This window comes from Numida meleagris, chromosome 14 (assembly GCF_002078875.1).
Source record: "Numida meleagris isolate 19003 breed g44 Domestic line chromosome 14, NumMel1.0, whole genome shotgun sequence".
NCBI classification, from domain to species: domain Eukaryota; kingdom Metazoa; phylum Chordata; class Aves; order Galliformes; family Numididae; genus Numida; species Numida meleagris.
The window spans coordinates 152,843-176,649 of NC_034422.1; the positions used below are offsets into that span (position 1 = coordinate 152,843).

At 38.4% G+C, this 23,807-nt stretch overlaps 1 protein-coding gene across 2 annotated transcripts in view; it reads left to right on the forward strand.

Moving 5' to 3' along the window:
- PI4KA (phosphatidylinositol 4-kinase alpha) overlaps nucleotides 1–21,774 on the forward strand; it is a 55,919-nt gene extending 34,145 nt beyond the window's left edge. For both annotated transcript variants that reach the window (XM_021412966.1, XM_021412967.1), the window contains exons 26-55: nucleotides 387–468; nucleotides 829–912; nucleotides 1,150–1,239; nucleotides 2,266–2,385; nucleotides 3,486–3,578; nucleotides 3,926–4,082; nucleotides 4,330–4,457; nucleotides 5,147–5,305; nucleotides 5,568–5,719; nucleotides 6,236–6,343; nucleotides 7,070–7,197; nucleotides 7,280–7,399; nucleotides 7,766–7,845; nucleotides 7,992–8,185; nucleotides 8,921–9,011; nucleotides 9,740–9,907; nucleotides 10,408–10,461; nucleotides 11,167–11,287; nucleotides 11,554–11,683; nucleotides 13,713–13,783; nucleotides 14,670–14,742; nucleotides 14,848–14,918; nucleotides 15,528–15,637; nucleotides 16,240–16,344; nucleotides 16,804–16,929; nucleotides 17,243–17,363; nucleotides 17,986–18,145; nucleotides 19,848–19,937; nucleotides 20,763–20,846; nucleotides 21,056–21,774. In XM_021412966.1, the coding sequence (XP_021268641.1) occupies nucleotides 387–468; nucleotides 829–912; nucleotides 1,150–1,239; nucleotides 2,266–2,385; nucleotides 3,486–3,578; nucleotides 3,926–4,082; nucleotides 4,330–4,457; nucleotides 5,147–5,305; nucleotides 5,568–5,719; nucleotides 6,236–6,343; nucleotides 7,070–7,197; nucleotides 7,280–7,399; nucleotides 7,766–7,845; nucleotides 7,992–8,185; nucleotides 8,921–9,011; nucleotides 9,740–9,907; nucleotides 10,408–10,461; nucleotides 11,167–11,287; nucleotides 11,554–11,683; nucleotides 13,713–13,783; nucleotides 14,670–14,742; nucleotides 14,848–14,918; nucleotides 15,528–15,637; nucleotides 16,240–16,344; nucleotides 16,804–16,929; nucleotides 17,243–17,363; nucleotides 17,986–18,145; nucleotides 19,848–19,937; nucleotides 20,763–20,846; nucleotides 21,056–21,107 (3,322 nt within the window). In that variant the 3' untranslated portion in view covers nucleotides 21,108–21,774. The remainder of the gene's footprint in view (nucleotides 1–386; nucleotides 469–828; nucleotides 913–1,149; nucleotides 1,240–2,265; nucleotides 2,386–3,485; nucleotides 3,579–3,925; nucleotides 4,083–4,329; nucleotides 4,458–5,146; nucleotides 5,306–5,567; nucleotides 5,720–6,235; nucleotides 6,344–7,069; nucleotides 7,198–7,279; nucleotides 7,400–7,765; nucleotides 7,846–7,991; nucleotides 8,186–8,920; nucleotides 9,012–9,739; nucleotides 9,908–10,407; nucleotides 10,462–11,166; nucleotides 11,288–11,553; nucleotides 11,684–13,712; nucleotides 13,784–14,669; nucleotides 14,743–14,847; nucleotides 14,919–15,527; nucleotides 15,638–16,239; nucleotides 16,345–16,803; nucleotides 16,930–17,242; nucleotides 17,364–17,985; nucleotides 18,146–19,847; nucleotides 19,938–20,762; nucleotides 20,847–21,055) is intronic.

The following is a 23,807-nucleotide window of genomic DNA, read 5'->3' on the forward strand; positions in this document are numbered from 1 at the left end:
ACTGCATTGTGAATACTCATGCAATTAAGGAAAACAGTCATGTGGATTTGATGGCAGGTACTTCTACTGAAACATCACCTTGTAAAATAACATGCAACAATATTTTTAATCCAGTCTCTGAAATCCATGCTTAAATTGTCTGTGTATGCTTAGTGTTCCCATGGATGGAGCAAAGAAAAGAGCCCATGAAATAACTGCAGCATCATCTCCACTGGAATAGCTTTACTTAGCTTGATTTTCAGAGAGCTTTCAAACGTGTATTGAGCCAGTCTGGTGTGAGCCAAGGCAAACTTTGCAATTTCTGTAGAGTATGAGTGTTTCAAGTGCTGTTTGAGCAGCTTCATTTCTTGATAAAATAATTTCCTTCCAATCCTGTCTTGCTCTAGATTTCCCCACTTGCTGTGGAGTGGAACTGTGCTGAAGACTATGCTTGACATTCTGCAGACGTTGTCACTGTCTCTTAGTGCAGTAAGTTTCCTTCTTTGTTGATAGCTTGTTTTGTTTTTTGAATGATAAGGGTTGTTAGCATATACAATTTCCAGTGTATATGTGTTTGTATCTTTTGGATTCAGTACCTATTATTTTTCTGTAATAACTGAAGTATTATATACTAGTATTTTTAAAGTTGGATAAGTTTTATTTTCATGCTAAATTTTGAGAAGATTTCTGGAATTGCTTGTATTGAAAACCTTACTGGAGTAAAAAACCATCTCTTAGAGCTGTTCAGATTTACTTTGGGAATAGTTATTTAGGAAGAGCGACGCCTGTAATATTCAAGTTAAGTGATTGTGTATTTTATTTTATTGAGATCTGATTGTTTTTGTTTAGGATATTCACAAGGACCAACCATACTATGACATTCCTGATGCTCCATATAGAATAACTGTCCCTGACACACATGAAGCCAGAGAGGTAGGCAGTCCTTGATTTATGAAACAAGCAAATAATTCTTGATTTTCTTTGTCTCAGACGTAATTTACTCTGAGCTACTTTAAAAGGACAATGCTTCGTGGGTAAAGTTTTCTAGTACTATCTGACACATCTATCTTAGTATGATGTTACTTCTTACACCTTTAAAACCAGTGCTTCTTGTTCAATATCCTGTAATTCATTGATTTTGTTGTTGTTATTGTTGTGTTGTTATTCTAGAGTATAGTCAAAGACTTTGCTGCACGCTGTGGGATGATTCTGCAAGAGGCAATGAAATGGGCTCCCTCTGTTACAAAATCTCATCTACAGGTAATGAGCCTGTTTCTGTGAAAGAATTTGATCATTGTAGATATTCAAAATTAGAATTGTGGTTTTTTTTATTTTTTCAGCCTGTTTGAACTTCATTTTAAATTTTCCGTCGCGCTAAAATTTCCCTTATTGCCAGAGAATAACTAGAGTTGTTGCTTTGATCTAAACTTGAGTATCTTTAACGTGACAGTTTTGAAAACAGTTGATCACCCGCAGACTTAATTCAGAAATAAAAATTTGTTGTAATTCTCTGCCTACCAAAGTTTAAATATAGGCAACTTAAAATACCAGCTGGACTGAAATGAGTAGTTAGGTTGTGAGTCCTATTTCTTGGGAGCATGTTTTTTTTTCCATCCTTGCTGTTTATTTTTCATTTAAAGATAAAACATATATGAGTCTGTGGTGAACTGCAGACATTAATTTCAGCATGGATGTACTAAATGCTCGTGTATGGCAGAGTTAGGTAGGAACTGGTAAAAACAAACAAAAAAACCACCAACTTAGCAAAAACTACAGAAGACTTTTTACAGTGTATTAATAAATAAAACACTTTATATAAACAAGAAGTCTCACTACAGTATAATGGAGTTCTCTTTTTGTTAACCCATTGCTAAGTAGCAGAAGAAAACACGTAGTCCAGATTAGACTAATGTTCTGTCTACCTAGAGGTGAAAACACAGTTTCTGGGGAGGCTCAAGACTTTGCAAAGTCTTGAGCAAAGCACTTTGTTTTGTAAGGCTTTTTGTGAAAAATGATTCTATTTAAAAAGAACCTCAGATTTAAAGTATTACCTTGTTCATGTAATCCTTTTACGAAATGGAAGAAGTCTTTCTCTTTTCAAATTTAGGATGAGGCTTTGATTTTTTTATTGCTGGGGAACAGTACCTACAAGAGGTGTAGAGACAGTTTACTTCTCCTCACATACATCTGTAATTAAGTTTTCTGCAATGATACAGTGTTTGCTTGTGAGCCGCCTTGTTTTGTAAAGCTCAGTAATTTTTCAACAAATGTTTTTTGGTGCATCAGGAGTACCTAAACAAACATCAGAACTGGGTATCAGGTTTGTCCCAGCATACAGGACTGGCTATGGCTACAGAAAGTGTGCTTCACTTTGCTGGCTACAACAGGCAGAACACCACTTTGGGCGTGAGTATTTGTTTGTTTGTGTAGCTGTCATGTTAATTTTATAATATGCAGTTTAGCCAGGTAATATAGAGTCTCTAAATCATATTTGTCATAGCACATGAAAATTACTCAGATAACTTATTTCTTTCCATCTCAAGTCAGGGTATCTTCCAATCACACTGTTATGTAAATTACTGAGAAGTAGGATGCTAACAAGCAAGAAAGTAAAACTGTATCTATTTCCTCTTAAGAAATATTTAGGGATGGTGTTTATTAATTTGGAAGAGGTATCTTTGAGTAAGGCTGAAATGAGCTGTTTTTTAGAATAGTATGCTCATTTGCTCCAGTTTTATGTAGGTTCACTCAAAATATGCTTTCCCACTGCATATTTTATTTCATTCTGTTTTATGCAGTTTGTTTACATTTTCTTTTTCTCAAATATGTTTGTGATTCCTGAAGAAATCTGTAGAATCTGTTCTGTCATCAGCCAGCGAGTTTTCTAGCAGCAGCTTTGAAACTGTCCTCAGTCCGGGCTTTAGCAGGATTTTCTTCGGGGTTCCCTCTTACAGTCATCGTTCTAGCCAATACTAGTCACTACATGTAAATAGGATAAAGAATTCCCACAGGATGTAGGAATGCTGTAACGTAGTTCCCTAAAGAGGAAAGGTTAAAAAACTTCGAATAAAGAATGTGCTGGAAGAAACATTAAGACTGCAAAGAAAATAAGAGAAATGGCTGCTTCATGTTCACAGTACTTGCTTTTGATTAGGGCCCTTCTACATGTCAAGAACTGTACGGATAAAAATATGATAAGGATTGAGTGACAGAAAACCATCAGCTTGCAGAATTTCATTATCCTTTTTAATGCCTTTTTTATATTTCAAAAAGTGCATGTGTGTGTAAATTTTGAAGAATTTCAAACTGTTTACATGTAACTAGTGCACATGTTGCTTATTCCATATTGATCAGTTCTGGTACTTTTGTACCTAATAGTCCTGATACTACTCTGATTATAAGTACAAAGGAAACTAAGCTTAAAACGTAGGTAAAGGTGCAAAAGACAAAAAAGAGAAGTGGTTGGATATGAACAGTATAAATAGCTGTATATGATTTGATCATAGGCAACCCAGCTAACTGAAAGACCTACTTGTGTGAAGAAGGACTACTCCAACTTCATGGCTTCTCTTAATTTGCGCAACCGCTATGCAGGGGAGGTAAGTACACGCTTTTACGTAGTGTCTGGAGTGCTCACCAGGTCTGGTGTCAGCAGACATTGTCACTTCCAACCTAAATTATTCTGTGATTTTATGTTCTTTTAAGCCTGGAATCTAAAGTTATAGATTCTTTCAAGATAAAAGACTATAGTTTTCCTAGGCTATTAAGCAGCTCTTCTGCTGCTGGTCTTGTATGAAGTTCTAAATTACAGGCAAAGGTAAGGTGCATTAGCAAAATGCAAATAAAGGAGACCTGTTTGTACTGAGTTTCCTTACTCAGCACATGACCAGTACCAGAATAGGCTCCTAAAAATATCGTTCTTCATTTAAAACCTCATATTTTACAGGTTTCTGGAATGATTCAGTTCTCAAATGCTACAGGACGGACATCTGACCTGAATAAACTGATGGTCAAAGAGCTGAACAGTGCTCTTGAATCAGGCCAGACTGAATTCTACACGCAGGCCATGTTTAAGTTGACTGCACTATTAATAAGCAGCAAAGGTAATGAAAACCAAATGGAGTTCTGCTTTCTGGATGTGAATGCCATGTGTAGTAAACACAGAAACTATCTGTGTACTAACTCCGTATGCATCAACTTGAAGCAAAACTGTGTTTGAAGTTCTTTCAGTTAGGCTTGTATTATTAGGGGAAAATACTCTTAAACTAGAACCTATTTATTAGCTGCTTTTATGCTGATTATGCATCTATTTATTCTGTTGTAGAAATCTGTTTGAATGTTTGCTTTCAGATTGTGATCCCCTGCTCCTTCATCATCTGTGTTGGGGACCTTTGCAAATGTTCAACGAACATGGTATGGAAACAGCAATCGCTTGCTGGGAGTGGCTGCTTGCTGCCAAGAATGGAATAGAAGTGCCGGTAGGAATCTATTTAACTACTCTTTCTCTGTCCCTGCAAGAGGAAAGGGAAAGAAGAATATATGGAGAGATTCGCAGCTATTGTGAACCCATGTAAAATAGGAATAGTAAATGTGTTGTTAATCACTTCAGTGTGCCAGGAGATTTCTCTTTATGTATTGTTGGAAATCTGAACACCCTCACTATGTGGACTGTGAGAAATTGATTTTTCTTAGCAGTGGGGATGCTATAGCAAAGGAAGGCTGTTAGGATCACAGCTGTACAACTTACTTTGCTGCTTGAGGTACCTATGCTTCTCATGAATAAGATCCTGAACTATGATAATTTATGGAATGATACTTTAAAACAGTCATTAATATCACTGCTCATCATTTAGTGCTTCTGGTATTTGGCATTATTGCCTCACGTAAAAAAAAAAAAAAAAAGCTTGCGAAAGTTATAATCCTGTAGCAGGATGTGGTAACCTTTAGCAGAGGGGAGAAAGGACAGCACCACATAATACTGATAGTTCAGCCTCCTCAAAAAAAAAAAAATAGCACTTGTCTGCTGTTGCCCTTAGTCTTTCTGTTACTAGCTGAACTTGTGAAGGAGTCTTTTTATTTTCATTGTATACCATGTGGAGAAATATTGTGCTTTCCATACAAGAAGATACTCTTGAAACAGGAAATCCTATAATCTTGCTTTTTGCAGTTCATGCGGGAAATGGCAGGAGCCTGGCAAATGACAGTGGAGCAGAAAGTTGGCCTGTTTTCTGCTGAGCAGAAAGAAGCAGATCCATTAGCAGCCTCAGAAGAGAGCCAGCCAAGGCCTTGTCCTCCAGAAGTCACCCCACATTACATCTGGATAGAGGTGTGTATTTCTTCTGGAATGTCCCTCCTGTGATGATGTTGGAGTGGTGTTGTGATTAAGCCATTATGCACTGTTTGTTCTTGTGATTTGGAAAGATAGTGGAGTGATGATGGTAGTCCCTCTGTCTCAAAGCTCAGAGACATGCTCTTTTTACAGGAGCACGATAACTGAGAAAGTGTCTGAAACAGAAGAGACTGGTTTGTTTGATTTTGAGATTGAAAATAAAGTTGAAAGACGCATAGTGTGTCTGTCTCTTCCTCAGTTTCTGGCGCAGAGATTTGAAATAGCCAAGTACTGCAGTTCGGACCAAATAGAGATCTTCTCCAGCCTGCTCCAGCGATCTCTTTCCTTGAACATTGGAGGGGCAAAGGGCAGTTTGAATCGGCATGTGGCAGCAATTGGACCCCGTTTCAAGTGAGCAGGGTTTCTCTTCCTTGGTGGCAGTAGTATGGTTATGAGGTGTGGGACAAAATAACTAAATGCTAAGTGTTTATTTTGTCCTTGGCTTAAAGTGGTGGAAATTCTTTTAAAAGCCTGGAATTATTGGAGTTGAAGCTGTTTTCAAAGTAGAAGAATCTAACTTTAGTTTAAAAGTCAGTTCTGGTGCTTCAGAGAACTTAATGAGATCATTTTATATAGTGACTTATTCACATCATGAATCAATTTTGTGTATCAGTAATAATTTTGCTCTATCAGTTAGTTTCTCTTCTGTGACTTGAAGACTTCAGCTTTCTATGGTTCAGTTGTCAGAGCTTTAGGAACAGGCTGATGATAAAAGAATCTTCCGAGAGCTCTGAAACAGGCACTTTTCAACAAGTTGAATGGAATTATAGCTATAGTTTTGCTATAAGTCTGGTTTGTATGGCGTTGCATTAGTCAGTGTTTTGGGAAGGTCAAGGTTTTCATTCTCTTAAACGTTTTGCATATTAGATTGCTGACACTGGGGTTGTCTTTGCTGCATGCTGATGTGGTTCCAAATGCAACCATCCGAAATGTTTTGAGAGAGAAGATTTATTCAACTGCCTTTGATTATTTCAGGTACTTTCTCATTTGCTACTGCTCTCTAAAAGTGTGTGTAAGATTTCCTAAACCAGCTTTAATAGTTTAAAGCACAAGCTGTCTTTCTCTAGTGATTTAACTTCCTTTCCTATTTTTTGTCCATTCTAACAAAGGCTTTTCTTTGTGATTCTTTGTAGTTCTTGAGCTGTCTTGAGGACCTATATAGAAAAGTTCAATTTCTTATATGTCATTTATGAAGTATTATCTTCAGGAATGTTGCAGTTCTTTACTTCCTGTTTTTTTTTTTTTTGGAGTTCATTCAGTGCTCAAAACTGTACTAATGTAAGTTGCACATCAACAAAACTGTCGTAAGATGTAAAGAACTGCTGTTACAGAACATGTGGCTGAAATACTGTTTTATCATTTTGAGAGTACAACCACATTGAATTTGATTCCAAGATTTGACATGAACACAGCAGAAAATAATGCTGTGGTGGGAGTGTCTGACAATGTGAGGAAATCAGTCATAATATTACATTTCAAATGAATCCAAGATGCTGACAGGCTACCACCTTAATTTTCAATTATAAGAGGAAGCTTCAGGGAGACAGAATGAAGAATAAAATACAGTATAACGTGTGGTCTCATCTCTTTTAGACTGTGATCAAAAGGAGGAAAAACAAGATCTTGATTCATTTGTTTTTTGTTTTTCTTTGTTTGTTTATTTTTAATACACTCAACATTATTTGTATGATTTTTCTTGAGTTGGCCATCGAAGTTCCCTACACAGGGGGAAAAGAGGCTTCGTGAGGATATCAGCATATTGATCAAGTTTTGGACAGCGATGTTCTCAGACAAAAAGTATCTCACAGCAAGCCAACTTGTACCACCTGGTGAGATCCTTCATCTGCAGTTTCAAAAGCCCATTTTTTTTATTTGATTACATTCTACATCAGATCTGTGTTCTGTTCTTAGATAATCAAGACACCAGGAGCAATCTGGATATCAACGTTGGGTCTCGGCAGCAGGCGACACAAGGGTGGATAAATACCTACCCTCTGTCCAGTGGCATGTCAACCATATCTAAAAAATCAGGTATCTTTTTAATTGTAACCAGCTAATTATAGCCAACTTTGCAGTGTATTTTATATGTTGGTCTTGTCTACAGTCAGTATTCAACATTGGGCTCACATTCTCCTTGCGGAGTATTTGATTACCAATGCCAAACTGTGGAGGGGTAAAAAAATAAAATAAAATAAAAAATAAAAAGTGTCCCCTGGTAGCAAGCACAATCAGTAGCTGCATTGCTAACTTTGAGTTCATTCAAATGTAAATTTACAATTGTCCTATAGTATTTCAGATCTTAAATGTAGATGTTGCCAGGTGTGTTCAGTTTAAAAACAGAATTTAATCAAAATATCAAATAAAAAACACTGAAAACAATTTTATCCTTTTCTTCAGGAATGTCGAAGAAGACTAACAGAGGTACACAGCTACACAAGTACTACATGAAGCGAAGGACGTTGTTGCTCTCATTGCTGGTGAGTTATTGCAGAAGAATGGGGAAACAGTATGAGTTTCTAAGACAGTTGTTTTTGCATGATGTATTGACTAAAGTAGCATGAGAGAGTGAAACGGGAGCATTTTTATTTCCAGAGAATTTGTATTTTTTCCTTGTTTCCATCAGGCTACTGAGATTGAACGCTTAATCACGTGGTACAATCCCCTCTCCTCCCCTGAACTAGAGTTGGATCAAACTGGGGAGAGCAGTGTGGCAAACTGGAGATCGAAGTATATCAGTCTCAGTGAGAAGCAATGGAAGGATAATGTGAATCTAGCTTGGAGCATTTCTCCTTATCTTGCTGTACAGCTGCCTACCAGGTGAGAAATTTCAAAAGAAAAAGCTGATCTAATTCCTGCTGCCTTTCTTAGAAGACGAGTGAATACAGGCACAATAAGTATTGATGGTACTTGGTCCTGTTCACAGCATTCTTGCATACTTTCATAGCTGGTTGAGACCTTTCAAATAAAAAGAAGTGCATTACTTAATAATTAACTTGGCTCAGTCTCTAGTAGAGTCTGGTTTCCATCCCTTCTATCTATTCTATGCTAACATGAAGACAGTGTTTTGTTCAGCAGAAATCATGTTCATTTTTTTTAATAGTGTTTAAACCATTAGCAGGCATAGCATTTGAATAGTTTGAAGAGTATCTTTGAAGCATTCTAGCTGTATATTGGCTTGTACTTTTAAAAAGTTTGCTAGGAGAGTTAGCATAGTTGGCTTTGGAAGGGAAAGGAAATTATTTCCTCCTTACAACAGTGATAGTTTGTGTGAAGGTTTCTCTAGAATCTCAGATGTTATATTTCAACCAAGAATTCAATAATGGGCTAAAATACTAGCCGTAATTACAAAAGCACTGGATGAGGACCAGTTGTTCCTGAACCTGAATCCTCTTTTTGACAGCATATTGTTCCCTCAGTGTGCATTGTTTGATGGCTGGACTATTTGTTTATTAAGCATTTACTTTTCTGCCCTTTGCTGTTTTCATCTTGATGTAAATAGAAGAGGCTTTCAAAATTTTCTGCTAAGATTATTGTGTTCCTGGTTATATGTAGATTTAAGAACACTGAAGCTATTGGAACAGAAGTGACTCGTCTGGTTCGGTTGGACCCAGGAGCTGTTAGTGATGTTCCTGAAGCAATAAAGGTACTAGTGAATATTTATATACAGAGCCCCAAAATGACTATTTAGCTCAGTTATACTGGAAAATACAGCCTTAGCAGAGTGTATGTTCTAATGCTAAGCATATTTCTGTAGGAGAGAATGACAAAACAGCTGTGGAAATAAGATGCTGAGGCAAAAATCACAGGAATTGAAGTAGGTGGCAAGTTAGTGCTTGCTCCCAGGTGTATTCTCGCTATTCACAGAATATCTCAGGACTCATAACTTGCACTACACCCACTATTTCTGTTATTTTTGCATAATGCATAGACAGACCACTGGACAAAATCATGGTGAGCACTGCTGCTGAAGTTATTTTAGGCTTATCCTGTTCTCTTGAGATGCCAAGCCTCTTAAAATGGAAGAGGCTTATGCTGATCTGCAGTAAAGCGTTCTGTACATCACCTCTAAAGCAGACAAGAAAACTGTACCTTTTTTCTCATCTGTTCTTATTTTTCCCCATACTAGAACTCGTCTACTGTGCTTTTAGTAATTTGACCTCATTAACTTCACATAGTGATCTAGGAGGTAGAGTGATTCCAATAGTTAGATTTCCAAGAAGATAAAATAGCTATGGTTTTGTAAAATAAAATATAGCATGTTTTACCTGCCCTGCTTTAATAAGCTAGATTATAGCATTACCATCTGATGTGCATTTCCTAGATGTTATGGGGTGCTGTAAACTCCTAATGTGGTCTGACCTGTTTTTTCAGTACCTGGTTACCTGGCATACAATTGATGCTGATGCACCTGAGCTCAGTCATGTTCTGTGCTGGGCGCCAACGGATCCACCAACTGGCCTTTCCTATTTTTCAAGCATGTATCCACCTCATCCTCTAACAGCTCAGTATGGAGTTAAAGTCCTGCGGTCTTTTCCTCCGGTAAAATGAGTTTTTGTATAGTTGTGACCACAGTCACCGTGGCCACATGATGGCTTCATTTTAGTACTGTGGAAAGACACGTATGCTAAATGGGCACACCTCGTTGGCGGATGTGAATAGATTGGGATGAAAACTTAGTTGATTGTCCAAGATAATACTGGCTTGTGTACCTGGCAACTATTTTGTCATAAATCACAGCAACTTGAATTCTTCAGTGTTCCTCTCAAATAGTACCAAATTCTCCTCTCAGTACAGAACTTTTAATACTAGTCAAGCTTGTATGAGGACTATAAAATACACAATTGTCAATATTTTTGATGTTGGACAGGGCAGAAAAATCCTTGTATTTAAGGAGATGGCATATATACAGTTTAAAGAGGGAGTGGTATTTGCTATTTTATTCTATCACATAACTGAAGGAAACTTTTCGCTGTGCATGTGACCTTTCTTTTCTTGAGCACTAAAACAATGACAGTAAAAACTCTTGACATCTTTTTCAGGATGCCATTTTATTCTACATTCCACAGATTGTGCAGGCACTACGGTATGATAAGGTGAGGATATGAAACAGCTGCATATGAACCAAACAAACTTTGAAAACAGCTTTCAGACTTAAAACTGCCAAGCAGATAAAGTCTAAGCTTAAAATAGTGCTGCTTATTATCATGTTATATCTAATACATAAATGACAGATGCTTCTAGAGGCTGTCTTGCTTTGGATGCACCTCTTTTATGCTGTCCCTGGGATGAGTAGAATTCGTTTGTACACTTCAACTTCTTTTGTGATTTTGTTCTTATTCCCTAGAATTTCCGTGGAACTGTGCAAGCATGTAGTTCTTCACATCCAAATGTGCAGTCGATAAGACACTGTGTATTTCTAATATTACAGGAGCATTTAGTGATGCCAGGCAATACCAGTGTCTCCACTGCATTTACTCTGGTTTGTACACATAGTATGAGCTGCCCAGATTTTAAGGAGACTTGAAAACCCTGTAGAACATAAAGAAAATGGCACAGATTTGCAAAGTTAGTGATGGAATATGTCAGTAATAAAGCTAACACAGGTTAGGTCAATTTCCTACCTGTTAGAATACATTGTCATTCTTCAGAGGCCTTTTAGCAACATGAATGAGATTGCAGTGGTCGTCTTTTCAGCTGTTAAGTATTTTTTGGCTTTTAAGAATCACTGTTAGTAGCAGTAATGTTGAGTCTCCTTGAGTTGTAATGATCTTTTCATATTGGACTGGCTATGATTGCAGATGGGTTATGTTAGAGAATACATCCTGTGGGCAGCTGCCAAATCCCAGCTCTTGGCTCACCAATTCATCTGGAACATGAAAACTAATATCTACCTGGATGAAGAAGGACACCAAAAAGATCGTGAGTTCTTTGAAATATAATATAGTTTAGCTCCTTTCTTGCTTCAGTTCAGTCTAAATCTCCTTGCTTTTTTCTGGCAGGAAGGAATCCTTTTAGTTGGGAACTTCTTTCATTTGTAGGGATAGGGCACATTCGGTAGAAGTGCTTTACCTGACAAAAGAGATGCAGCAATGTTTGCATCGCTACTTTTTTTTGTCCCCATCACATGTATCCCTTAGCTTTCTGAAATAAGCTTCTAGCACAGGTGTTTTCTTTTTCATGTGCAGCTGACATTGGGGAACTCCTGGAGCAGCTGGTAGAGGAGATAACTGGCTCATTATCTGGCCCAGCCAAGGAATTCTACCAGCGGGAATTTGATTTCTTTAATAAAATCACTAATGTTTCAGCCATTATCAAGTAAGTGTTGTACTACAGAAATTGTGCTTTTTTGGGGCTGCAGTTCTGGAAATTACTAGTGTCACAGTTAACAGGCTAAGTTGCTTTTAGTGGTATTGAAAGAGTGTCTTTAGAAAAAAAGAATTAATTACTCATATGATAAGAAACTGTATTTTCCTTTTTTAAGTGTAACTTAACAGTCATAGTAGGATGAAAGGGCTCATTTTACTTTGACTCTTAGAGATAATTTTTATCTGGCTTAATCTCTATGCTTGAAATTAGCAGTTCTTCTGTCTTAACCAGCTATTACTTCTAATTCTGGAAGCAGATGATTGTAAATTTCAGATTTAATCTGATTTTATAAATACATTGTAGTTAGTGGAATGAAGTTTCATAGAAGAGTGGTCTGAGATGTGATTGGAATTGGAAAAACAATCCATGTTCCTATATAGGTTGAAATTCTGTCAGTCTAGTTGTCACCTACATTGTTAATTTGGCTTCTTGGTTAGGCTCTTAGCATTCTCCTGAAAAGTTCGGTTCAGAAAAAGCAGTACTCCTGCATTTAGGTGTGGAAGGTTGACTGTCTTTTTTTTTTTTTTTGCATATTGTAACATGTTATCTACATATTGTGTGGACTTCAAAATAAGTAAATAAAAATAAAACATGAAAAAAAACCCAGTCAACAAAAACATCTCAAGTACAGATAAATAGTTCACCTTCTGCTAAAACTGCGTGAAACTCTTTTCCTCTTCACAAGGAGATCTCATTATGTGGTGAAATACAAAGAACTTTTCTCATACATAAGTGTTTTCCCTTTGTACCTAAATTGTGGTTACAGAGAAAGATGCACTGTCAGAGTAAGCAGATGGTTGATCTTTCATTTTTGAAGTCTTGCTTACAGAGATTCTCACTGTTGACTGCAAGGTACTCAATTTAACTTTTACAAATCTTGCCAGTGAATGGGCAGCAGCCTAGCACACGAGCTCTAAAATCTGTGTGTGTGTTTTTATTGCATATTTTCAAAACACTCTCAGGTATGTTAAAATATTTGAAAGTCATATAAAATATATTTCTTGAAACCAGCAGTGTAAAGGCATCAGGTTAAAGGAGACTTGCTTCACAAAAACTATCAAATACTATGTGTCTTCAATGCGCATGTCAAGATGTTTTCACCCAGTAGGATGAGTTAAAAAGAGGGCGTTAGGGCCCCAGTATCTTGATATTTAGGATGAAATCAAAATACTTTTTGTTAGCATGAAATCATAATTAAGCAACTATTAATAGTTGTGCATTTGCAAGCATTGCATCTCAGGTACTTAAAATGTATCCATTTTTTATGCATTTCCCATGTAAAGACAACGCAGAAGAGATGCCATTTGCTTTGTAGATGGCATAAATCAGTAAATGTATCATCCGTGATGGTTTCATTGCCTTAAGTGTTATGTTGCTGCTTCAGTAATCTAGTGTACTGCTTAAAATTAGAGCCTAAGTAATAACTTTCAGTTACATGCTACTACGCCAAATGAGTGTGCAATTGCATGACTGATTTCAGTAGATGGTTAACACAAGTGCCTGTGTAAATTGGGTAATTGCATGTACTAATCGTTAACCATGTTACCAATTATCCTGTTGACACCTGCAGTCATGCTAAGTATGTGAACAAATTAGGCGTGTAATTGCATAGGTATTTTGCTGGCTTGTCCTTTTTCAGTTAGCTTATACCACTTCCAAAGCAATGTTCGTATTCTGGAGTAAGCTCCACAAAGGAGAATTACATTGGCATAACTACAAGCACTGCTAACAAAAGCATTCTTTATATGCAAATTTCTCTGCAAGGAATTATCTTCATATTTAATTCACTGCTCTTAGGCTGTTTGGTTTTGACAGCTACCTGTATGTCAAATCAGTGTTATATCTACAAAGCAAGGACTTCAATAAGACAGTGCAGTAAGACATGTTTGTCATTGTATAAATTTGAAACAAAACTCCAGGGTAGTACATATAATAGTATATAGAATATAGTTATGTAAAATATTATTAATCTTTCTAGGCCGTTTCCTAAAGGAGATGAAAGAAAAAAAGCTTGTTTGAGTGCTCTGTCTGAGGTGAAAGTGCAGCCTGGTAAGAAGTGATTTCATCATGTAATGTAGTGGTCATTTTGCATTCAGTGTGAGTGCAAAATTTTCTGTAAGCAAATGCTGAAATGTCTGGCAAGTGGCTGCTCACAGTTCTGGTGCTAGTGACAAGGTGGCTCTTCTTACGTTTGGGTTGTTTCTCTTGAAGCAACTCAAATATTTTTACCAGCCATTCATTTGTATATGGTGCATCAAAGCTTTCCCCATAGTGCTTACAGTCAAATTAGATAACACAGGTAAAAACAGCAAAGTATGTCTGAAGAGGGAAAATAAACTCTCTTCTTTTGGACCACCTTTTTATTAAGAGAGATTAAACATCTTAAAGAATTTATCTCAAGAGTAAAACATGTCCAGTTGCCTTTGTTCTTCTTTTGCTTTGGACATGCCCTTGAAACATGACTATCTCAAAGTCCTTTTATTTATATGTATATGCACACACATACATAGATATATTTTAAACATATTTTCCCCATCTGAATCTTCCTTTTAAAATGGGCTTTGACCTCTGTCTAATAGGTTTCAGTTCTCCTACCATGTTTGGGTTGCTAAAGGTGCTCCCTAGCGCACTGGGATATGCTGCCACATCTTACTAGGAACTATTGTAAAAGAAGTCCTATCTGTGCATTTCTGTGGTAAAGATTCTGCAGTATTAGTTCAAAACTGTATTCTATTAATTTCTGGCCATCATTTCTGGCAATCAGGGTACTGCATTCTTTGTGACATGCAGACTGTACCTTCCAGTTAACATCTCTAACATTCATTTAACTCGAAAGTATGTACTGAAGTTGTAGACACTAAGTACAGTTGTTCTCCAAGTACCACTGTCATGCTAGCCAATAAATTTGTTCTTTGCTCTCTGCTCCATTTTGCAGGCTGCTATTTGCCCAGCAATCCTGAAGCTATTGTTCTGGACATTGATTACAAATCAGGAACCCCTATGCAGAGGTAGTGTGCTCTTGTATTCTTCCATTAAGTTAATTCATTATATTTTTCTATAAATCCTCATTTGGCTAACTTGCACTCATCATCTTTTTATTTATTACCATGTAGTGCAGCAAAAGCACCCTACCTGGCCAAATTTAAAGTGAAACGATGTGGAGTTAGTGAGCTTGAAAAAGAAGGTAAGTAAATGGGTTTAATCATTGATGCTATTAAGTAAGTCAGCACTTCCTTTAAAATTGCCTGCTTTTAGTGACCTGTGCTGCTGCAGTAAAGGAATACTTCCATATTGAACTTAATCTGCAGTGGTTCAGCTCACAAATGAAAATGCATAAAATGGAAAGAGAAGAAAATTTTTGATAACTTCTGTTTTTTCTTTTTTTCTTTCTTTTTAAGTCCCTGGAAGCATGCCACAAAAGTATCCTGAGGAAATGTGAACAGTTACTTTAGATTAACAGAAAAATTAATTGCCTTTCTGTGGTCTTCAGACTGTGGCAGACTCCAGATCTGGGCAGCTTTTTCTCATAACAAGTTTTGTGGGATACTCTTAAGTGACTAGCTTAATGTAATTCAGGCATTTATCAAGTAAATAATGAAGATGATTTTTGATGTATATGTTCCAGTTCTAATAGAGAAAGGAAACTGCCTTACAGAATTCACCTTCCAAAGCAGAAATTTTTGTAGTGGTCCTTCAGTGTGAAACGTGGTTTTGAGTGTGGGGGGGCTTGTCATGGTATGAAGATACTAATTGAAATGCACTTCTGGGCTTTGCTTTTTTACTCCTCATGTAGGTCTGCGATGTCGTTCTGATTCCATAGATGAAAGTGCGGAAGAAGGAGTGGACAGTAAGAAAATCTGTTGGCAAGCAGCTATCTTTAAAGTGGGTGATGACTGCAGACAGGTACAAAGCTACTAGGCTTTGCAGTTATATAAAACAGATTTGTAGGTGACAGTATAAAAGAAGGAAATAATTTTAGCATGGAAATGTTTTTTTCTTCGGAATTTTGAGAATCCCTGCGTGGTATGGACTAGGGGAGAGAATTGTGTTATACTATTCTGGAAAACTTGATTTGGAAACAAATGTTTTTCTTACAAGACAGTTTGTCTAATGCCATGACATAAAACTCTTTTTTAGAACTTCTTTTTCAACGGAACAATTGGTAACATCAGAGTAATTTCCAAGGTGATACCTTGTACTATCTTGTACGTTGAAGCTCGATTGTTTTTGATTAAAGGAGAATGCTAGCTGTTATCTCCGGAGTTATTAGTATCTCTCTTAAAGAACGATAGAAAGCTTGTCAGCAGTTAAATCTTTGGTGTTGTTTGCTACCCACCTAAGCATCATTTATCTCTTCCTTTTTTGATTTTCCTCAGAGCCCCAGTGTATGCACAACTTCTGGGGAAACTTAATGTTCGCTTCAGAGTTCTTCAGAGCATTTTTATCATCTGACTTGTGATCCGTAACCCCTGTAATGCTTGTGCAATTTTTTTCTTATATAACAGGACATGTTAGCTTTACAAATCATTGACCTCTTCAAGAACATATTTCAGCTGGTAGGCTTGGATCTTTTTGTGTTTCCATACAGAGTGGTGGCCACAGCTCCTGGGGTAAGTGGGCAGTTAACTCTACTGCTGTCGAAAGTAGTTCCTAATTTAAAAAATTCTTTCTCTTCCTGCACACATAAATTTACATTTCTGCAAAGAAATACTGCGCGCATCACTATACCAGATATTTGGAGTACCATTGACAGAGTCTTTCCTCCTCTACTTCCTTCTTTTCTAAAGCTTTTGGCTCTGAAATTTTGCTGCTTGTGGTTATTCATGTTTGTTGTTCAATTTTGGGACAACATTGTGCAAGTCTGTGGAAAGTCACAGATTGACTGTCTTATGTTGCATGGAAATTCTCAAACTTGTGACATAGGTTTTTTTTTTAATGAACATACTAGATGTATACTAAACGTAGGCTTTCCTACGTTTCCTGGGAGACCTCTATGACTGCCAAGAGCCATGAACAAAATATATGTTGGGAGTATGCTTTACAGACCTGTTTCTCTTCTTCCCCTTCAGTGTGGTGTTATTGAATGCATTCCTGACTGTACATCCCGTGACCAGCTGGGCAGGCAGACAGACTTTGGGATGTATGATTACTTTACAAGGCAATACGGAGATGAGTCTACTCTTGCATTCCAGAAGGTAAAATAGCAGTTGGCAGACATAGCACAATTTCAACTGAATAACATTCTAGCCATAAGAAATAATGACAGATAATTAGATAATTACTACCGTAATGCTGTACCTGGCTTCTAATGCAGATAATTTATTTTTAACTATGAGTAAGCTAGCTAAAGAAATTATTGCAGCTGTAGATATGTGGAGAATATTTTTGAACATAGATTCAAACTAATCATGAATGGAGGGGGGAAAAAATGTTCAACTGCATCTGCTTCTGGGATGGTTGAGTTATTAAATTATCCATCTTATTTGCTTTGACTTCTTGCTTGTACAGGCTCGCTATAATTTCATCCGCAGTATGGCTGCGTATAGTCTTCTTCTCTTTCTGCTCCAAATTAAAGACAGGCATAATGGCAACATCATGCTGGACAAAAAGGGACACATCATTCACATTGGTCAGTCATAGTCATCTTTTCCTTCTGCTGTAAAATATTGCTTATAGAATTTCCATTTGAGATTAATCAGATTCCAATTTGTAAATATACATAGGATGTTTTTCCTGTCCGTTTAGTATTGTATGTATATTTGTGTTAGCTGCTTCTGCATAATTTTAGTTTTACAAGGTTTTACCAGCTTCAGGAAGGAATGTACACTTGTGGATTGTGTGTGTATATTTATACATACGTATATATTCATATATATACAAGTGTATATAAATATGTGTAAGTACATATTTGGGTCCCTTTCATTGCTGTGTGAGTGTGAACTAAACTTGACGAGTAAATTTATATAATTGCATGAGGCTGTAACCTCTGCTTTAGCTTTGCTTTTCTGGAACGGTGCAGATGTTTTCGCAAAAGTTTATCTGATGTCATCATCCATGAGTATTGTGTAACATTAAAGTGACAATTCTTTTGTTGGTGTTTTTACACTTTATCAAAGCTTTTTTTCCATTCAGAATTGGAATGCAAGTAGTAAAATAGATATTATTTGAAATGCACCTCTCCTTTCTTCTGTCAGCTTTGACAGTGCACAGCTAATCAGCAGTTTCTGAAGCAGTTTATCTTTTGTGCGCAGATTTTGGATTCATGTTTGAGAGCTCACCTGGTGGTAATCTGGGCTGGGAGCCCGACATTAAGCTGACTGATGAGATGGTGATGATAATGGGAGGAAAAATGGAAGCAACTCCATTCAAATGGTTTATGGAGATGTGTGTTAGAGGCTATCTGGCAGTCAGGTAAAGCATTCTTAACTGCTCAAAAGTGGAAGTACTTGCACACCTAAAACCAGATGGGATGTTAAATAATAATAAACATTAGTCTGTAGAGGGTCCGAGTCTGTCAAACTGGTGCATGAAACAACACTTAAATTTTACAGCCTAACTTTGTGTTTTTTCTGGTCTTATGATATATGAGAAGATCATATATTATATTCAATTTATAAATGTCATCATCTCCTTTCTTCAGTTCAACATGCTGTTAATTAAAACTTTGCAGTAAGAAGCTCCAAATAGGACAATCATATTAATCACCATTTCAGCTAGAGTTAATTATGTGGGAAGAAGCACTACAATTTCCCTTATAAAATATTAAAGGTTTTGTAGATGTGCTTTTCAGCAATGATTCCCAGACAGTGACAGTAGAGATCAGCAGCTTCACTATGTTCTACACCAAGCACACTAGAACCATAGGAGGAGGAAGATGATGAGGAACTGAGGGTCCAGTATGAATACTTGTAGGCCACAACAAGTTCCCATGGCTGCTCTGGCGTGGGCTTCCACTTGGAGAAGCAAGTTTTGTTTTAACGTGGAGAATGAGTACTAAATTTGATACAAAGTGGATGTTGCATGTGGTTAGGAAGACAGTGTGACAGAGCCCAGATAAGAGATTGTTCAATCATCATGAGTGCGAAATATTATTGATGTTATCTTACAGAATTAGTTTCCTCAGTTAGTAGCCCCAAAAGGGGCTGTTTTGGAGTTGAGCACAATTTGCTTCCTTGAAGTGGAGCAATCTGGAGAATGTTTTTTGTCAAGACAGAAATGTCACCTAAGTAGTAGCATAGTAATAGATTAGTGGGAGCTCCTCTGAGTGGGAGGAGAGGAGGAAGAAGGGAAGCTGGGCTGATGTAGCAGCAAATTGTGTAATTAGGAATTAGAAGGTAATCTGTTACTGTAGTGTTGCTGGTTTCAGCCCTCTGTTCTGTTTTGATGCATCAATTGACCTTTCCATTGCCAAAGAAGTGTTATTTCCCAAAGTACTGCTTTATATAGTCATCCTTGAGGGCTCCTCATCTTGCAGCATTCTAAATCATAGAATCGTAGAATGGCTTGGGTTGAAAAGGACCTCAAAGTTCATCGAGTTTCAACCCCCCCCTGCTGAGTGCAGGGTCGCCAACCACTAGACCAGGCTGCCCAGAGCCACGTCCAGCCTGGCCTTTAATGCCTCCAGGGACGGGGCATCCACAACCTCCCTGGGCAACCTGTTCCAGCACGTCACCACCCTCTGTGTGGAAAACTTCCTCCTGATATCTAACCTAAACTTCCCATGTCTCAGTTTAAAACCGTTCCCCCTTCTCCTGTCGCTATCCACCCTCGTGAACAATCGTTCCCCCTCCTGTTTATACACTCCCCTGAAGTACTGGAAGGCCACAGTGAGGTCTCCCCAGAGCCTTCTCTTCTCCAAGCTAAACAAGCCCGGTTCCCTCAACCTTTAAAAAAAATCTCTCATAGTCCAACATAAAGGAATGAAATTTAATTAATGTAAGAGATCGTAAGCAATGATGTAGCTCTGCCAGCAAATGTGAGAGGATTACATGTGGTGTTTTAATTACAGAAAAAAGTATGGTCCAGCTTCAGTCTTCTCAGCCTGCCTGCTTTACCTATTAAAGCTGCAGAAGTTGAAGCACTGTAACCTTTTTGTCTTCTTTTTTTGCTCTAGGCCTTACATGGATGCTGTAGTCTCCCTGGTTACATTAATGCTAGATACAGGGCTGCCATGTTTCCGGGGACAGACAATCAAGCTGTTAAAGTAAGTCAGCATGCATATGAACTGTTCATAATGCTTGCTCTTCGTAGTATGTATATTGTCTCAGCTTCTGCAGCGAGTGTTGTTGTAATACTCAAATATGTTAAATTTCTTAGTGTTAAAAAATGTTAAGATTTCTTTAGAGAATATCTCAGCAGGGTTTTCAGAGGCCTTTCATACGATTAAGTTCAAGCTGTTAAGTGACTGTGTGAGTACATGGTTTACCTTAGTTGTTAGCACTGCCAAAGCAACACTCTAAAGATCTGCTTTAATGAGAGGTAATGTGTTCTATCTGAAGTGGTGTTGGAATCTGAGGAGTCGCAACTTAGAACTTGTTTGACAGATAATGCAGTACTGAACAGGGACTATGTTGTAGTGTAAAAAGTTTATGCAAACACATGTTATATATTTTAAACAACCCTTCAGGCTAATGCCCCCAGAATAGCTCTGCAGTCGGTATTTCCTGCATATAACTTCCTACATTTTCCTAAAAATGAACACAAATTTGTAAAGTATAATGGGCTGGAACTCACAGTCATTGCTAGGTACTAAGATATTTTAAAAGCAGCAGCTGTCTAGAAAGAGAGATCTGCTGTTAGCACTCAACTGGTCAAAAGTTCACAGCCTCAGTCTCTGCTGTAGGAATAAACACAAGTGCTTTTAAATATTACTATTATGTACAAGGTTGTCTTGAAGGAACTGCACACTTGCAGCAAGTGAGATCAACATTGGGCTGAGCTTTTGCAGAAACACATTTGTGTCATGCTCAAAGGAAACCTCTCTAATTTGTACCCCTGTTTTTTGTGTTGTGGTGTTTTCTTCATACAGACACAGATTCAGCCCCAACATGACTGAACGGGAGGCTGCAACTTTCATCATCAAGATCATCCAGAATTGTTTCCTCAGCAACAGGTCTGGCATTTATGTCTGTCTTCTCTCTACAGCTAAAGGAAAGGTGAACCCATAAGCTGGGAAAACTGAGTGCAGCAAATATGTAGTTTTTGCCCTTCACCTATGTTTTATTTCTGTGGGATCTTGATGGTGGTTTTTGTGACAATGGGTGCAGTGTTTTGGTTTTTCTTTAACTATCATTTACCTCTGGCTTTGCTTTTCTTCTCTAGGAGTAGGACCTATGATATGATTCAGTACTACCAGAATGACATCCCATACTGAGTGACTCTAAAGATTCACTGCTGAAGTGACACAAGCAACCCAATGCCCTCGCTCCAGACTTGTAATAAATAAGAGATGTTCAGTCACACCTTGCTGTCTTCCACCTTTTGTGTATGTGTGTGTGCATGTGGGTACCTGTTTCCTGGACACAGCAACAATCAGTCTGATTCATTACTTTCTCTGTACCAGGTTCTATGTATTTATTTTTTCCCTGGATTTTGGAGTTGGGCTGCAATCATGATAAAAAAAAAAAAAAAAACTGTAATCATGAATGTATGAAAGAGGTGTAAAGCTTGTGGAGTTCTGTAATTTTTCACGTGATGCAAGGATTTTTATGCCTTTCAAAAGCAAAAAAAAAAAAAAAAAAAACTTCCCTGCATGATCCCACAAAATAACACGGAAGTGATAGGTATGCATTTCTCTTTGGAAGCAGTAATGTTGAATTGCTCAAATTTTACTGCAGGAAAAAAAAGACTGATAATTGTCCACTGTGGTGATATCTTGTGTAGCTATGTTCATACTTTTCACTGTACATTGTCCCTGTGATGTGGTCAGTATTTCAAATGTACATGAAGAATGTATTTTTTCCTTTTGTGTGTTTTAAAAAAAGGAGACTCTTCTATTTAATCTAGAAAATGTAATAAAAGCCCTTACACTTTATCGCAAATTTTTTGACACAGACTGAGTTTTATTTCATACACTATATCATTCTGCCAATTTGTTTACTGGGCCCTGATTGTTATAATGTGACCTTTCTTTTTACTGGAGAAATCCATCTTTTCTTCAGATTCTCATCTGTCTCTGTGGTCACGTTCTCCTCATGAAAGAAATGGTTTGTTCAAGCTTCATGCATGGAGGGCTTGAAAGGTAAGAGCAAATGCTACCCCACTGCTTCCTGCTAAGAAGGCTAGGCCCTAACACGTTCTCGGCACTGCTCATTGTACCAGCTGTGTTCTGTGCTTCGCCGGCTTTGTGGAGTCGTGATGATAGGTGTGGCTTTTTGTTCGAGAACAGACCCACCTGGGAGGTGGGGGGTCCTGTCATGGCTTCCTTTCTCTCAGGGACTGCCGAGTAGACAGTGGTGTGAGGTGTTTTCTCTTCTGTTTAAACTGCTCTCTGGGTTGGCTACAACAGGGACACTTTGCTCTGGCAAATGGCAGAGACCGAGCTGAAGGGCTGAGCCCGCCTCGCAGCTCGCGGCTGTGGGGAGCCCGCCTCGCGCCCGGAGCCCGCCTCGCGCCCGGAGCCCGCCTCGCAGCTCGCGGCTGTGGGGAGCCCGCCTCGCGCCCGGAGCCCGCCTCGCGGCTGTGGGGAGCCTGAGGGGGCAGCGGTGAGGCGCGGCTGCGGTCAGCCCAGAGGAGGAGCTGCTCCGTGCGTGAGGTAATTAAGTTCAGAATTAAGGTTTACACAGAGGTATTTTGAGTGTTTTTGTCCCTGAACGTTATGTTAGAGTATGTTCTGGTGCCTCCACAGCCCTGGTAGAAAAAAAGTACCAAAAAGAGAGGGGAAAATGCTCTCTTTCAAAAAATAATATATATGTAGTATATATATATATATGTTTAGCGAAGATGCTTCTGTCACTTCTCCGCTGTCAGGAGCCCAGGTTCGTGGGAAAACCATATCTCCCTGTCTTCAGTCCGCATTGGCTGTGCATATAAAAAGCCCTTAAGTAAGGAGCAAAATTTGTAGCGGCTCATTTCCATCCAATGGAAATTCATTCATTCAGTGCTGCTGGTGCTTCGATCAGCGCTATTCATATGCTAATCTCACGTGCCCTGAGACTCAGGCAGCAATCCAACCCCTAGTGCCATGTGCTGGGGCGCAGGACTCCCATGGGCACTGCTGGTAGAGGCAGAGCAGTACTTACTGGAGCAGCCAGTGCTGTGATCGGACACGGGGAGAGGAGCTGATTCCTCTTGGAAGTGCATAATGCTTCTTGCTTTACGCCATAACTGAGCTGCTGGAGCCCCTTGGTTCCAGTCCAGTCTGAAGGTGCTGCCTCAGCTTCCAGGCCTTGTGTAAAGGAGGCCTTGGGGAAAAATATGCCGATGTTTAGCAAATCTGGGAGACAATATGGTTTGCATGTATTGGTTAGGAGTGATGTGCAGGGTGTTAACCTTGTTTCTGACATGTGAAGGGATGAGTATATGTCTGTGAGAAACTTCATCCTCGTAGCAGTATCAGAGTGATGCTTTAGAGAGGAATAGATCTCCGGCTAGCAGAAGAGGAAAAAAAAAATCCCATATTGCCATTGTGAAGTTCTCTTCTCTCACATGAGATTTGGTGAGACATTTCCATTGCTACACCTAAGCTTTTTAAGATCCGTGGTGTTACCATACAGATGAAAAAAAAAAAGTATGTGTGCATCTTTGCATGCACGTGTGCAGTCTGTTTCCTTACTGAGAACTTTGCTTTATGGTTTGAGAGACACACCTAGTAGCTTCACAGTGCCTGATGTCCTGGCACAGAGTATCCTGTGAATGCCACAAAGGTTCAAGAGCACAAGGCTGATCTGTGTGTGTATGGTAGCCAAGTGTACACGAGTGAGCAATCCAGTAAGGGCACCTATAGGGGTTGGGCTTGGGAGAATTTTATTAACTTATATTCCTACAAAATTTTTATTACCTCTTTTATTCTGAATGCCTTATATTCTGGAAGAGAGTCAAGCTTTAATCCTGTTGCTGGGCCTGGCTGCCTGTA